Raw genomic sequence first — 13,631 nt, 5'->3', positions numbered from 1 at the left:
CACCCACATGGTGGCTACCAACCATCCTTAACTCCAGCTCCAGGGGAATCCTAAGCCCTCTTCTGACCTCCGTGGCACTGCACAACACAGGTACACCCACATACATGCAGGCAATACACTCATACACATAAAATAAAAATATTAAAAAATGTCACAAATTTAATCATATAATGCTTTCTAACTGTATAGTTTAATTTCCCAATCAGGCTACAGGTTCAAAAGCAAGGACAATGCCCATCACTGTGGGGCTGTGCTCTCATTTAATGTGCTGAAAGAATTCTAACGAGTCCTTGTTCAGCATACATGGAATAGGAACAGAGAAAACATGGAAACTACGGATTGATTTTGTCTACAAACTCAACTAGTGCATATGTTGACATTTTGTACAAAGCAATTTTTAAAAGATTATTTCACATGTATGTGTGGATGCCTTCATGTATGCATATGTACCATTTCCATGCAGGTCCCTCGGAGGCCAGAAGGCAGTGCTAGGTCTCCCGGAAGTAGAGTCAGACAGTTGTTAGCTACCATGTGTGGGTGCTGGGAACTGAATCTGGGTTCTCGGCAAGAGCAGCAGGGCTCTTAGCTCTCTCCAGCTCCCCCCCTTTTTTTTTTTTCAGTCTTTTTGTAACATGGTCTCTCTGTAGCCCTAGCTGTCCTGGAACTCACTTTGTAGACCAGGCTGCCCTTGAACTCATAGAGATCCACCCGCCTCTGCCTCCGAGTGCTGGGATTAAAGGCGTGCACCACCACGCCCAGCCAGCTCCCCATTTTAAAAAAAAATATTTTATTTTTATTTTATGTATATTTGTATATCGCCTGCATGTATGTGGGTGCAACTGTGTCATGCAATGCCGCGGAGGTCAGAAGAGGGCATCGGATTCCCCTGGAACTGGAGTTAAGGACAGTTCGTAGCCGCCACGTGAGGCTGGGACTCGAACTCGGGTCCATTGCCAGAGCAGTCAGTGCTCTAACTGCTGAGCCATCTCTCCAAACCCTCCAGCCCCCTTATAAAGCAATTCTTACAAGTCTATGAAATGTACTCACGAGGTGTCTATGCCGAAAGTGTCAGCAGTGAACCATTTTGTACAGATTCCACATTGCAATTCAACCTCTCCCAATTGTCGACCGTTCTCTTCATCCACAGAACCCGCCTGGGTATCCATCGCTTCTGAAGTGTCCCCAGTGCCTTCCTGGAACCCCAGGACAAATAGTCAAACGAGTTGACCTGACTGCATTTTTTATTTGACCAATATTTTATAAGCGAAACCTAGTTTTCCTCACAAAGACGAAAAAAGATATACTTACTAGTGTATCTTTCCCATTAGAAGATTCTGTCTCCAGACCACCACTTACATCAACCAAGTTTGTATCCCTATAGTGAAAATAAGATGTTTTAAGAGAAAAAAATTTCAAAATGCCTACTCCCAAAAATGCAGACCCAAATACTGGAGAACTTCCCACTCGGTGCTTTTTCAGTTAAGCCAGGGCCAGCTCCGCCTTGGGATCCCTCCCCGGGCTAGTTCAGCGGCTCCAGCTACCAAAGAGCCCAGGGGGCCCGGGAGCGAGGGCGGAGGAGGGGTGCCTGCGTGGCTCACTGGTGCTGATGTGAGCCAGGTCTGGGATGACGGTGGCGGCGGACGCCGAGCGGCCTGCAGGGCTGCGGCTGGGGAAGCCGGGCAGGCCGAGCCGTCGGCCGCGGAGCCGGGGTCAGGGTCGGCACGGGAGCTGCGCGAGCCGCCGGGCCCACAAGGCCGGGCCGGGCCTCCTCGTGGGCCGCAAAGCCTTACCCGCTGGCGGCGTCTCCGGAGCTGGGCTCCGCTCCCGGGGCGGCAGACGGCCCCTCCGCGGCGGCCACCGGCTCCGACTCTCCGTCCTCCGCCGCCGACGCACTGGCGGCCGTTCCAGGGCCAGGGCCAGGGGCCGCAGCAGGACCAGCTCCCGCCGCCGCCATTGCTGCAGCCGCCCGGTTCTCGCGAGAACCCCGCGGGGAAGCGCGCGCTCTGCGTCTTAAAGCGGTAAAGGCCCACGTGTGCCCTCGGCTCGGCTGAGCTCCCGGCGCTGCCCTTGCCGCTTTAAGTACACGAAAAGCCAGGCGGGACTAGGCCCGCAGCGGTTGAGCTGGTCCGTGTAGGGCCGGAGCTGTGGGCTCGTCAGGCTCAAGGCATTTTTTCCCGCTGACGCTGCTGACTGGTAAGTGAACACCACCCGGCGCCTGAGGAACCCCGAGCGCTGGCCGCTGAGGGGCTCTGACGACGCAGGGCAAAGGTCACTAATTAAATGTGAGACACCTTCCAGGGAAAACTGCGCACACCCCACCGTGGCTGTGAGCTGTTGCCCTTGGAGTCCGTTTCCAAACGGGGCTTAGACTTTAGAGTGGGATGCCAGATGCTATAAGCTAGATGAGGCTGCATGCTAGAGTCGGACGCTTCATGACGCTAGATGATAGTAGATGCTGAATGATGCTACAAGCTAGTGTAAGAGTGAAACCACAGAGGACAAGCCAGCCTTCGGGTTGTAACAGCAAGAGGTTTATTTAGTACACAGGTACCTGTGGGCACAAAGTCTCCTCAGGGGGACTTGTGCCCCTCAGGTCGGGTTTGTGGAACTTTTATAGAGCAGAAGCGGGATACAGAAGCAGAAATGCAGTTATTGGTTAGTTTAAACTATTACAAAATGCTACAGGGAGAGCTGGGAGCTTACTTATCACTAAGCCAGATGTCTCAACCATAAAACTTATTTATCAGTGAGTTGGAGATGTCTCGGCCATGAAACTTACTTATCAGTAAGCCAGATGTCTCGGCCATAAAACTTGCTTATCAGTAAGTTGGAATTCTTGACCGGTCCGCGACCTGCCTGAGAGACTTCATGGCTCCTGACTTTTATTTTTTCACTAGATGATGCTCGATGCTAGACGAGGGTGGAAGGGACGTGGGTGAAGCATGGGACAGAAGCTGAGGCTTGTGCGGCAGGAGCTGCAAGCATCCTGTGCGCAACGAGGAAAGGAAGCCCCAGGGCGGAGTCAAGTGCTGACCCGCCTAGTTTAGGCGGGTTTGGTGCTTAGGAAAAGAAGAGAAGAGACTAAAGAATAGAAGAGATGCCAGTAACTGGTCATTGAAATTCCTGCAAGCCATGATCTTCAAACTCCGGGAGATCTGCTCCAGAAACTACTGTGTATGTATGTGTGCTGCCTTGCGTTGTTTTGTTTGGGGATGGACGCTCTGGTCCAAACTGGCCTTAATTTAATTGAACTTTTTGTTTTTTGTTTTTTGTTTAGATTTGTTTTGTTTTTATTTGTATGAGTGTTTTTCCCCCCTCCCCCATGTAGGTATATGCACTACTGAATCTACCTGCCTGGTACCCTAGGAGGCCAGAAGAGGGAGTCAGATCCTCTAGAACTGGCATTTGTAGGAGGTTGTTAGCTGCCACGTGGGTGCTGGGAACTGAACCATGGTCTTCTGGAACAGCAACAAGTGCTTTTAACAGGTGAGCCATCTCTCCAGCCCAGCTTTGAACTTCTGATCCTCCTGGTGGGATTCTGGGATTTATAGGCAAGCATAGAAAGTTTGAGGCCAGCCTGGGCTACATGAGGCCCAGTCTCAAAGAAAACATCACTGTTTCCTCCCCACCCTTCAATCAAGCAATGAAAATCAATTTTAAAAAAGGAAGGAACATCATAAGAAAGAGCAGTGGGGCAGCTAGTGGGGGGGCTTCCCTTCCATGGGATGGGCAGGAGGATGTGGTAGGACCTGAAAAAAACCCAGAAATTTGAAGGATGGCAAATCTTAAAGCCAGGAGTGTACCAGGTAGAGGGAACCTCAAAGAACTTCAGAAAGAAAGGTTTTGAATGCTCTCCCACCTAAGGAGGGCATGTGGTTGGAACACACAATGGTGCCATGCAAGTGACCAGAGATCTCAATTTGCCCACGACTGAGCAGTTCCCCAGGGCATGGGACTTCCTACTGAGCATGGGACAATTCTTGGTAATCACAGGCTGTTGGAGATGCCAAGTTTGAAACCACCTGCTTATTTAGTTTACTGAGATTAGGGCAATTTTCGTGAGCAAGTGACTTTCCCCCTCTCTCATGGGCCTCTTTCTAGTTTCCTGGCATCTGCCCTCCTTCATTCCCACTTAGAAGCCAGTGAGATGGCTCAGCAGGCAAGGGCACTTGCTGCCAAGCCTGATGACCTTAGTTTGAGCCCTCGGACCTCAGTAGTGGAAGGAGAGAACTGATTTCCCTAAATTATCCCCTTCTACATGTGCACTGTGGCATGTACACACACAAAATAAAAAGATAGAAGCTAAGATCCACATATGAGAGAGAATGTGATGTTTGTTTTTCTGGACCTGGGTCACCTCACTTAATATATATTCCAGTTATATTTTCCTGCATATTACATGATTTCATTTTTCTTTATGGCTGAATAAAATTCCATTGTGTATGTGTAACACGTTTTCATTATCCATTCTTTGGTTGCTGGCTGAATCTATTTCCTTGCTATTGTGAACAGAACCGCAATAAAGCAAGTATTTTTGGAATAGGATACAGAGTGCTTTGGGTTATGTGCCAAGGAGTATAGTAGGGTCATATGGTAGATCTATTTTCAGCTTTTGAGAAACCTCAACACTGATTTCCATAGTGGCTGCACCAGTTTACACCCCCAAAAGTCAATTCATGATCCTCATTTCTCATACCCTCTCCAGCACTTTTTATCATTTATTTTCTTTCTTGTTTGTTTTTGTTGTTTTGATACAGGGTCTCCCTGCAGTCCTAACTGGCCTGGAACTCACCATATAAACCAGGCTAAACTTGAACTTACAGAGTTCTGCCTGCCTCTGCCTCCTGAGTGCTAGGGTTAAAGGCAGGCTCCACCATACCAGGCTAGTTTTATTTTTTTTATATTGACATCTTACTGATACTGAATTTGTAATCAGCAAAATCATCCATTAAAGAAACAGAAAAATCTTTTTGTAAAAAATGCAGTGAAAGCTACTAGTTAATAGTAGAAACTATTTGAGATCCTGGACTTAATTTTTTTCTAAAAGATAAACATAAAACTTTCCTTGTCTAAACACTGGCCTAGGTGCCAGAGACAAAGAAGAAAACAAAGACAATGTGCTGGATGCTTTAGTGTCAACTTGACACACCTGGGTTGAGGGAGCCTCAATTGGGGAATTGCCTCTATTGGACTGGCCTGTGGCCATGTCCGAAGGCCATCTTCTTGATGAGTGATGTGGGAGGGCCCAGCCCACTGTGGGTGGTGCCACCCCTGGACAGGTGGGCCTGTGTTGCATAAGAAAGCAGGCTGAGCAGGGACCAGGGGAGCAAGCCAGTAAGCAGTGTTCCTACATGGCCTGTGCTCCAGCTCCTGCCTCCAGGTTCCTGCCCTGAGTTCCTACCTTGTGCTCCCTGATGAACTGTGACCTCAAAGTCACTGTTGGTGCATATTGATAAGTGACCATCTTTAATGAGGATTAACAAGCTCATAGACAATAAATCCACAGGTAGGGTTGGTTTCACATCTTCACTGTATTTCTATTAAAGAAGCAAGTCTTCCTATAGAATTTTCATTGCATTTATTTTCTCAATTCATGGATGTTAAAGATACAATAACAAAAAAGATACTGAAATTTTGTCACTTTTTCTAACTACTACACGTTACCACAAAGTGAAGGTCAAAGCCTGGTCCTCATAGACGCCCCAAGGCTCCTTCCACTGTCTGATTCTCACTCCTTTCCAATCTATATGTTATGTCTCCTTATGTTCACAGATGGAATCACTGAATTGTGTTTCTTCCAGAGTCAGCATTTTGTCTGCCAGAACAGCTTGTTTCACTCTTGCTTTTCCAGGGAAAGAATGGGAAAAGATGTAAAAAGTAACCCGTATCAAATGAAAGAAATAAAGCCCCAAAAGAGACCAGGCTGGAAGTCAGCATGTGAAGTAGCAGGAAGGCTGTTCTCTGCAGGAGCTTCCGTAGAAGGAGCACAGGCCCTGCACCCCTCAGGGGCATTTCGGGAAAACATTCTTGAAGACTGAAGGATCTCTGCTTGGAAAGCCCCAGTTACATTGAGAAACCTCTGGCCGGAAACTGTGTGAAACTCCAACCCCTGCCCAGTGACTGTGCTTCAGTGCCTCAGTTTTGGATATATGGAGAACGCACGGCCCTTTGCTGCTCTTAACGAAGATCTCCACCTGTGGTAAACCTTGTTTCCATGTCATCCTGGTCTAGCCCAATCTAACATTTTCTAACAAAGACCACACATTTGGCATGGAAGCTCATCTCAGCAGTCCCCCTTTGCCCCTTATTTTGTCTCAGACAAAAGCATCTAAGGTCTAATGTGGGAGATAGTGGGTAGATAACCAGCAGCAGAAGCATGGAGCATAGAGGAAAGATGGTGGACCTTACTATCCAACCCAGTTGGTTACTTTACCACCCACTAGCTTAAAATATTATTGAGAGGAAACAGAAGGCATAGTAAGCATCCTATATATGCCTACTATCATCATTACTGAGTGGGCTTTCCCTAAAATAATGTAGAAATTAGACATTAGTTATTCCTATCACTTCTATTTAACATAGTAATAATATTGCTTTACTTTTATTTACATTTAAACGTGACTTTTCTGTTAACACTATAACATTTACATTTATGCTGTCAATTCAGAGTGTTTCTAAATTTATAAAAATGCTCATTTGGGTTGGGTTTTTTTTTGGTTTCTTTTTTGTTTGTTTCTGAGACAGTCTCCCTATACCCCCAGCTGACCTGGAACTTGTACATAGACAAGTATGGCCTCAACCTCGCACAGATCCCCCTGCTTCTGCCTACAGAGTGCACCTGTAAAAAATATTACAATTCCTGTTTTCCAGCTGAGTACTGCAAAGGTAAGACAATGACTTCATCAAGGCGAGAGAGGTGCAGAGCTTCAGGCTGGCTCTGCCAATCCGTCCCTGTTCTAGAATCCAGTCTTATTCCTTGAAGACCTCTTACTTGGCTCTATTTCTGATTCTGTTAGGTGGGACATAGAGAAAGAGCTAAGAGTCCATGTAAGTTTAGAAAGTTACCTTCTGGATTTGTTCAATGAACAGAGTCGTAAGAAAGACAGGCCTGGTACCAAGCAGCCTTGTGCAATAAACCCGAGCTTTAATTCTGCGAAGCAGATACTGTCTCCAGTACTCCAGTTCCAGCTGGGAATTTTTGGCAGGAACACCTGTTTGAGAATAAGGAATAGGTCAGGTACTGAGAAAGTACAGACCTCAAGAAAGCTTTTCTAGATGGAGGCTTTTCTTTTGATTTATTTGAAATCGGTGACTCTTCACTCAAGCATAAAACTGGTATCAGGGTTAAAGGAAGAGATTGGAACAAATTCGGCTTCTAGAATCCAGTCTTACTCATTGAAGACTTCTTACTTTGCTCTATTTCCGATTCTGTTATGTGGGACATAGAGAAACAGCTAAGAGTCCATGGAAGTTTACAAAGTTACCTTCTGGTTCTGTTCAGTGAACAGAGTCGTAAGAAAGACAAGCCTGGTACCAAGCAGCCTTGTGCGATAAACCCGAGCGTTAATTCTGCGAAGCAGATGATACTGTCTCCAGTACTCCAGTTCCAGCTGGGAATTTTTGGCAGGAAAACCTGTTTCAAAATAAGGAAGAGGTCAGGTACTGAGAAGGTACAGACCTCAAGAAAGCTTTTCTAGATCGAGGCTTTTCTTTTATTTGATATCGTTGACTCTTCGCTCTTGAGCATAATAGTGGTATCAGGGTTAAAGGAAGAGATTGGAACAAATTCAGTTTCTAGAATCCAGTCTTACTCCTTGAAGACCTCTTACTTTGCTCTATTTCCGATCCTGTTATGTGGGATATAGAGAAAGAGCTAAGAGTCCATGGAAGTTTACAAAGTTACCTTCTGGTTTTGTTCAATGAACAGAGTCGTAAGAAAGACAGGCCTGGTTCCAAGCAGCCTTGTGCGATAAACTCGACCTTTAATTCTGTGAAGCAGATGATACTGTCTCCAGTACTCCAGTTCCATCTGGGAATTTTTGGCAGGAACACCTGTTTCAGAATAAGGAATAGGTCAGGTACTGAGAAGGTACAGACCTCAAGAAAGCTTTTCTAGATGGAGGCTTTTCCTTTGATTTATTTGAAATCATTGACTCTTCACTCTTGAGCATAAAAGTGGTATCAGGGTTAACGGAAGAGATTAGAACAAATTCAGCTTCTAGAATCGAGTCTTACTCCTTGAACACCTCTTACTTTGCTCTATTTTCGATTCTGTTATGTGGGACATAGAGAAAGAGCTAAGAGTCCATGGAAAGTTTAGAAAGTTACCTTCTGATTTTGTTCAATGAATAGAGTCCAAAGAAAGACAGGCCTGGTACCAAGCAGCCTTCTGCGATAAACCCAAGCTTTAATTCTGCGAAGCAGATGATACTGTCTCCTGTACTCCAGTTCGAGCTGGGAATTTTATGCAGGAAAACTTGTTTGAGAATAAGGAATACGTCAGGTACTGAGAAGGTACAGACCTCAAGAAAGCTTTTCTAGATGGAGGCTTTTCTTTTGATTTATTTGAAATCGTTGAGTCTTCACTCTTGAGCATAAAAGTGGTATCAGGGTTAAAGGAAGAGATTAAAACAAATTGAGCTTCTAGAATCCAGTCTTACTCCTTGAAGACCTCTTACTTTGCTGTATTTCCGATTCTGTTATGTGGGACATAGAGAAAGAGCTAAGAGTCCATGGAAGTTTACAAAGTGACCTTGTGGTTTTATTCCATGAACAGTGTCTTTAGAAAGAGAGGCCTGGTACCAAGCAGCCTTGTGCGATAAACCCGAGCTTTAATTCTGCGAAGTAGATGATACTGTCTCCAGTACTCCAGTTCCAGCTGGGATTTTTTGGCAGGAAAACGTGTTTCACAATAAGGAATAGGTCAGGTACTGAGAAGGTACAAACCTCAAGAAAGCTTTTCTAGATGGTGGCTTTTCTTTTGATTTATTTGAAATCATTGACTCTTCACTCTTGAGCATAAACGTGGTATCAGGGTTAAAGGAAGAGATTAGAACAAATTGAGCTTCTAGAATCCCGTCTTACTCCTTGAAGACCTCTTACTTTGCTCTATTTCTGATTCTGTTATGTGGGACATAGAGAAAGAGCTAAGAGTCCATGGAAGTTTACAAAGTTACCTTCTGGTTTTGTTCAATGAACAGAGTCGTAAGAAAGACAGGCCTGGTTCCAAGCAGCTTTGTGCGATAAACTCGAGCTTTAATTCTGCGAAGCAGATGATACTGTCTCCAGTATTTTTTGTAGGGACACCTGTTTCAGAATAAGGAATAGGTCAGGTACTGAGAAGGTACAGACCTCAAGAAAGCTTTTCTAGATGGAGGCTTTTCTTTTGATTTATTTGAAATCGTTGACTCTTCACTCTTGAGCATAACAGTGGTATCAGGGTTAAAGGAAGAGATTAGAACAAATTGAGCTTCTAGAATCCCGTCTTACTCCTTGAAGACCTCTTACTTTGCTCTATTTCTGATTCTGTTATGTGGGACATAGAGAAAGAGCTAAGAGTCCATGGAAGTTTACAAAGTTACCTTCTGGTTTTCTTCAATGAACAGAGTCTTAAGAAAGACAGGCCTGGTACCAAGCAGCCTTGTGCGATAAACCTGACCTTTAATTCTGCGAAGCAGAGGATACTGTCTCCAGTATTCCAGTTCCAGCTCGGAATTTTTGGCAGGAACACCTGTTTCAGAATAAGGAATAGGTCAGGTACTGAGAAGGTACAGACCTCAAGAAAGCTTTTCTAGATGGAGGCTTTTCTTTTGATTTATTTGAAATCGTTGACTCTTCACTCTTGAGCATAAAAGTTGTATCAGGGTTAAAGGAAGAGATTACAACAAATTCAGCTTCTAGAATCCAGTCTTACTCCTTGAAGACCTCTTACTTTGCTCTATTTCCGATTCTATTATTTGGGACATAGAGAAAGTGCTAAGAGTCCATGGAAGTTTACAAAGTTTCCTTCTGGTTTTTTTCAATGAACAGAGTCCTAAGAAAGACAGGCCTGGTACCAAGCAGCCGTGTGCAATAAACCCGAGCTTTAATTCTGCTAAGCAGATGATACTGTCTCCAGTTCACCAGTTCGAGCTGGGAATTTTTGGCAGGAAAACCTGTTTCAAAATAAGGAATAGGTCAGGTACTGAGAAGGTACAGACCTCAAGAAAGCTTTTCTAGATGGAGGCTTTTCTTTTGATTTATTTGAAATCGTTGACTCTTCACTCTTGAGCATAACAGTGGTATCAGGGTTAAAGGAAGAGATTAGAACAAATTGAGCTTCTAGAATCCCGTCTTACTCCTTGAAGACCTCTTACTTTGCTCTATTTCCGATTCTGTTATATGGGACATATAGAGAGAGCTAAGAGTTCATGGAAATTTACAAAGTTACCTTCTGGTTTTTTTCAATGAACAGAGTCGTAAGAAAGACAGGCCTGGTACCAAGCAGCCTTGTGCGATAAACTTGAACTTTATTTCCGCGAAGCAGATGATACTGTCTCCAGTACTCCAGTTCCAGCTGGGAATTTTTGGCAGGAACACCTGTTTCAGAATAAGGAATAGGTCAGGTACTGAGAAGGTACAGACCTCAAGAAAGCTTTTCTAGATGGAGGCTTTTCTTTTGATTTATTTGAAATCACTGACTCTTTACTCTTGAGAATAAAAGTGGTTAATAGAAGAGATTAGAACAAATTCGGTTTCTAGAATCCCGTCTTACTCCTTGAAGACCTCTTACTTTGCTCTATTTCCCATTCTGTTATGTGGGACATAGAGAAAGAGCTAAGAGTCCATGGAAGTTTACAAAGTTACCTTCTGGTTTTCTTCAATGAGCAGAGTCTTAAGAAAGACAGGCCTGGTACCAAGCAGCCTTGTGCGATAAACACGACCTTTAATTCTGCGAAGCAGATGATTCTATCTCCAGTACTCCAATTCCAGCTGGGAGTTTTTTGTAGGGACACCTGTTTCAGAATAAGGAATAGGTCAGGTACTGAGAAGGTACAGACCTCAAGACAGCTTTTCTAGTTTGAGGATTTTCTTTTGATTTATTTGAAATCGTTGACTCTTCACTCTTGAGTATAAAAGTGGTATCAGGGTTAAAGGAAGAGATTAGAAGGAACACCTCAAGACAGCTTTTCTAGTTTGAGGATTTTCTTTTGATTTATTTGAAATCGTTGACTCTTCACTCTTGAGTATAAAAGTGGTATCAGGGTTAAAGGAAGAGATTAGAAGGAACTCAGCTTCTAGAATCCAGTCTTACTCCTTGAAGACCTCTTACTTTGCTCTATTTCTGATTCTGTTATGTGGGACATAGAGAAAGAGCTAAGAGTCCATGGAAGTTTACAAAGTTACCTTCTGGTTTTCTTCAATGAGCAGAGTCTTAAGAAAGACAGGCCTGGTACCAAGCAGCCTTGTGCGATAAACACGACCTTTAATTCTGCGAAGCAGATGATTCTATCTCCAGTACTCCAATTCCAGCTGGGAGTTTTTTGTAGGGACACCTGTTTCAGAATAAGGAATAGGTCAGGTACTGAGAAGGTACAGACCTCAAGAAAGCTTTTCTAGATGGAGGCTTTTCTTTTGATTTATTTGAAATCACTGACTCTTCACTCTTGAGAATAAAAGTGGTATCAGGGTTAAAGGAAGAGATTAGAACAAATTCAGCTTCTAGAATCCAGTCTTATTCCTTGAAGACCTCTTACTTTGCTCTGTTTCTGATTCTGTTATGTGGGACATAGAGAAAGAGCTAAGAGTCCATGGAAGTTTACAAAGTTACCTTGTGGTTTTATTCCATGAACAGTGTCTTTAGAAAGAGAGGCCTGGTACCAAGCAGCCTTGTGCGATAAACCCGAGCTTTAATTCTGCGAAGCAGATACTGTCTCCAGTACTCCAGTTCCAGCTGGGAATTTTTGGCAGGAACACCTGTTTGAGAATAAGGAATAGGTCAGGTACTGAGAAAGTACAGACCTCAAGAAAGCTTTTCTAGATGGAGGCTTTTCTTTTGATTTATTTGAAATCGTTGACTCTTCACTCTTGAGCATAAAAGTGGTATCAGGGTTAAAGGAAGAGATTAGAACAAATTCAGCTTCTAGAACCCAGTCTTACTCCTTGAAGACCTCTTACTTTGCTCTATTTCCGATTCTCTTATGTGGGACATAGAGAAAGAGCTAAGAGTCCATGGAAGTTTACAAAGTTACCTTCTGGTTTTGTTCAATGAACAGTCCTAAGAAAGACAGGCCTGGTACCAACCAGCCTTGTGCCAGCACTCATGAACACTGAGGCACGAGGAGTGTGAGTTTGAGACGAGCCTTGGCTACATAGTAAGACTGTTTCATAAAACACGAAAGAAGGAAAGGTAGACAGGCCTGGTACCAAGCAGCCTTGTGCGATAAACCCGAGCTTTAGTTCTGCGAAGCAGATGATACTGTCTCCAGTACTCCAGTTCCATCTGGGAATTTTTGGCAGGAACACCTGTTTCAGAATAAGGAATAGGTCAGGTACTGAGAAGGTACAGACCTCAAGAAAGCTTTTCTAGATCGAGGCTTTTCTTTTATTTGATATCGTTGACTCTTCGCTCTTGAGCATAATAGTGGTATCAGGGTTAAAGGAAGAGATTGGAACAAATTCAGTTTCTAGAATCCAGTCTTACTCCTTGAAGACCTCTTACTTTGCTCTATTTCCGATCCTGTTATGTGGGACATAGAGAAAGAGCTAAGAGTCCATGGAAGTTTACAAAGTTACCTTCTGGTTTTGTTCAATGAACAGTCCTAAGAAAGACAGGCCTGGTACCAACCAGCCTTGTGCGATAAACCCGAGCTTTAATTCTGCGAAGCAGATGATACTGTCTCGAGTACTCTAGTTCCATCTGGGAATTTTTGGCAGGAACACCTGTTTCAGAATAAGGAATAGGTCAGGTCCTGAGAAGGTACAGACCTCAAGAAAGCTTTTCTAGATGGAGGCTTTTCTTTTGATTTATTTGAAATCGTTGACTCTTCACTCTTGAGCATAAAAGTGGTATCAGGGTTAAAGGTAGAGATTAGAACAATTTCAGCTTCTACAATCCAGTCTTTCTCCTTGAAGACCTCTTACTTTGCTTTATTTTCGTTCCTGTTATGTGGGATATAGAGAAAGATCTAAGAGTCCATGGAAGTTTACAAAGTTACCTTCTAATTTTGTTCAATGAACAGAGGCCAAAGAAAGACAGGCCTGGTACCAAGCAGCCTTGTGCGATAAACGCGACCTTTAATTCTGCGAAGCAGATGATTCTATCTCCAGTACTCCAGTTCCAGCTGGGAGTTTTTTGTAGGGACACCTGTTTCATAATAAGGAATAGGTCACGTACTGAGAAGGTAGAGACCTCAAGAAAGCTTTTCTAGATGGAGGCTTTTCTTTTGATTTATTTGAAATCACTGACTCTTCACTCTTGAGAATAAAAGTGGTATCAGGGTTAAAGGAAGAGATTAGAACAAATTCAGCTTCTAGAATCCAGTCTTATTCCTTGAAGACCTCTTACTTTGCTCTGTTTCTGATTCTGTTATGTGGGACATAGAGAAAGAGCTAAGAGTCCATGGAAGTTTACAAAGTTACCTTCTGGTTTT

General features: G+C 43.9%; 1 protein-coding gene and 1 long non-coding RNA gene across 4 annotated transcripts; one reads left to right on the top strand and one right to left on the bottom strand.

The window, feature by feature from the left end:
- Positions 1-965: 965 nt before the first annotated feature.
- On the bottom strand, positions 966-1,998 carry LOC103746308 (set1/Ash2 histone methyltransferase complex subunit ASH2-like). The gene is made up of 3 exons (XM_017802064.2): positions 1,791-1,998; positions 1,309-1,375; positions 966-1,193 (listed from the first exon to the last, which is right to left on the bottom strand). The coding sequence occupies exons 1-3, from the start codon at positions 1,952-1,954 to the stop codon at positions 1,044-1,046; spliced, it is 381 nt and encodes a 126-aa protein (XP_017657553.1). The 5' UTR covers positions 1,955-1,998; the 3' UTR covers positions 966-1,043.
- A 115-nt stretch (positions 1,999-2,113) lies between these two features.
- On the top strand, positions 2,114-7,187 carry LOC103746301. Of its 3 annotated transcripts, none has more exons than XR_001872819.2 (3): positions 2,114-2,193; positions 5,852-6,199; positions 6,762-7,187. It is a non-coding gene; the product is annotated as an uncharacterized LOC103746301 (long non-coding RNA). The 3 variants fall into 3 exon arrangements; XR_607786.3 differs by having other exon boundaries at positions 2,122-2,193; positions 5,773-6,199; XR_003846293.1 differs by lacking the exon at positions 2,114-2,193 and adding an exon at positions 3,437-3,486.
- Positions 7,188-13,631: the final 6,444 nt, after the last annotated feature.

The sequence above is a fragment of the Nannospalax galili genome, unplaced genomic scaffold (assembly GCF_000622305.1).
Source record: "Nannospalax galili isolate Female #2095 unplaced genomic scaffold, S.galili_v1.0 scaffold13652, whole genome shotgun sequence".
Taxonomy (NCBI): domain Eukaryota; kingdom Metazoa; phylum Chordata; class Mammalia; order Rodentia; family Spalacidae; genus Nannospalax; species Nannospalax galili.
Note: the sequence above shows the minus strand (reverse complement) of the source record. Positions and strands in the feature narration are given on the sequence as shown.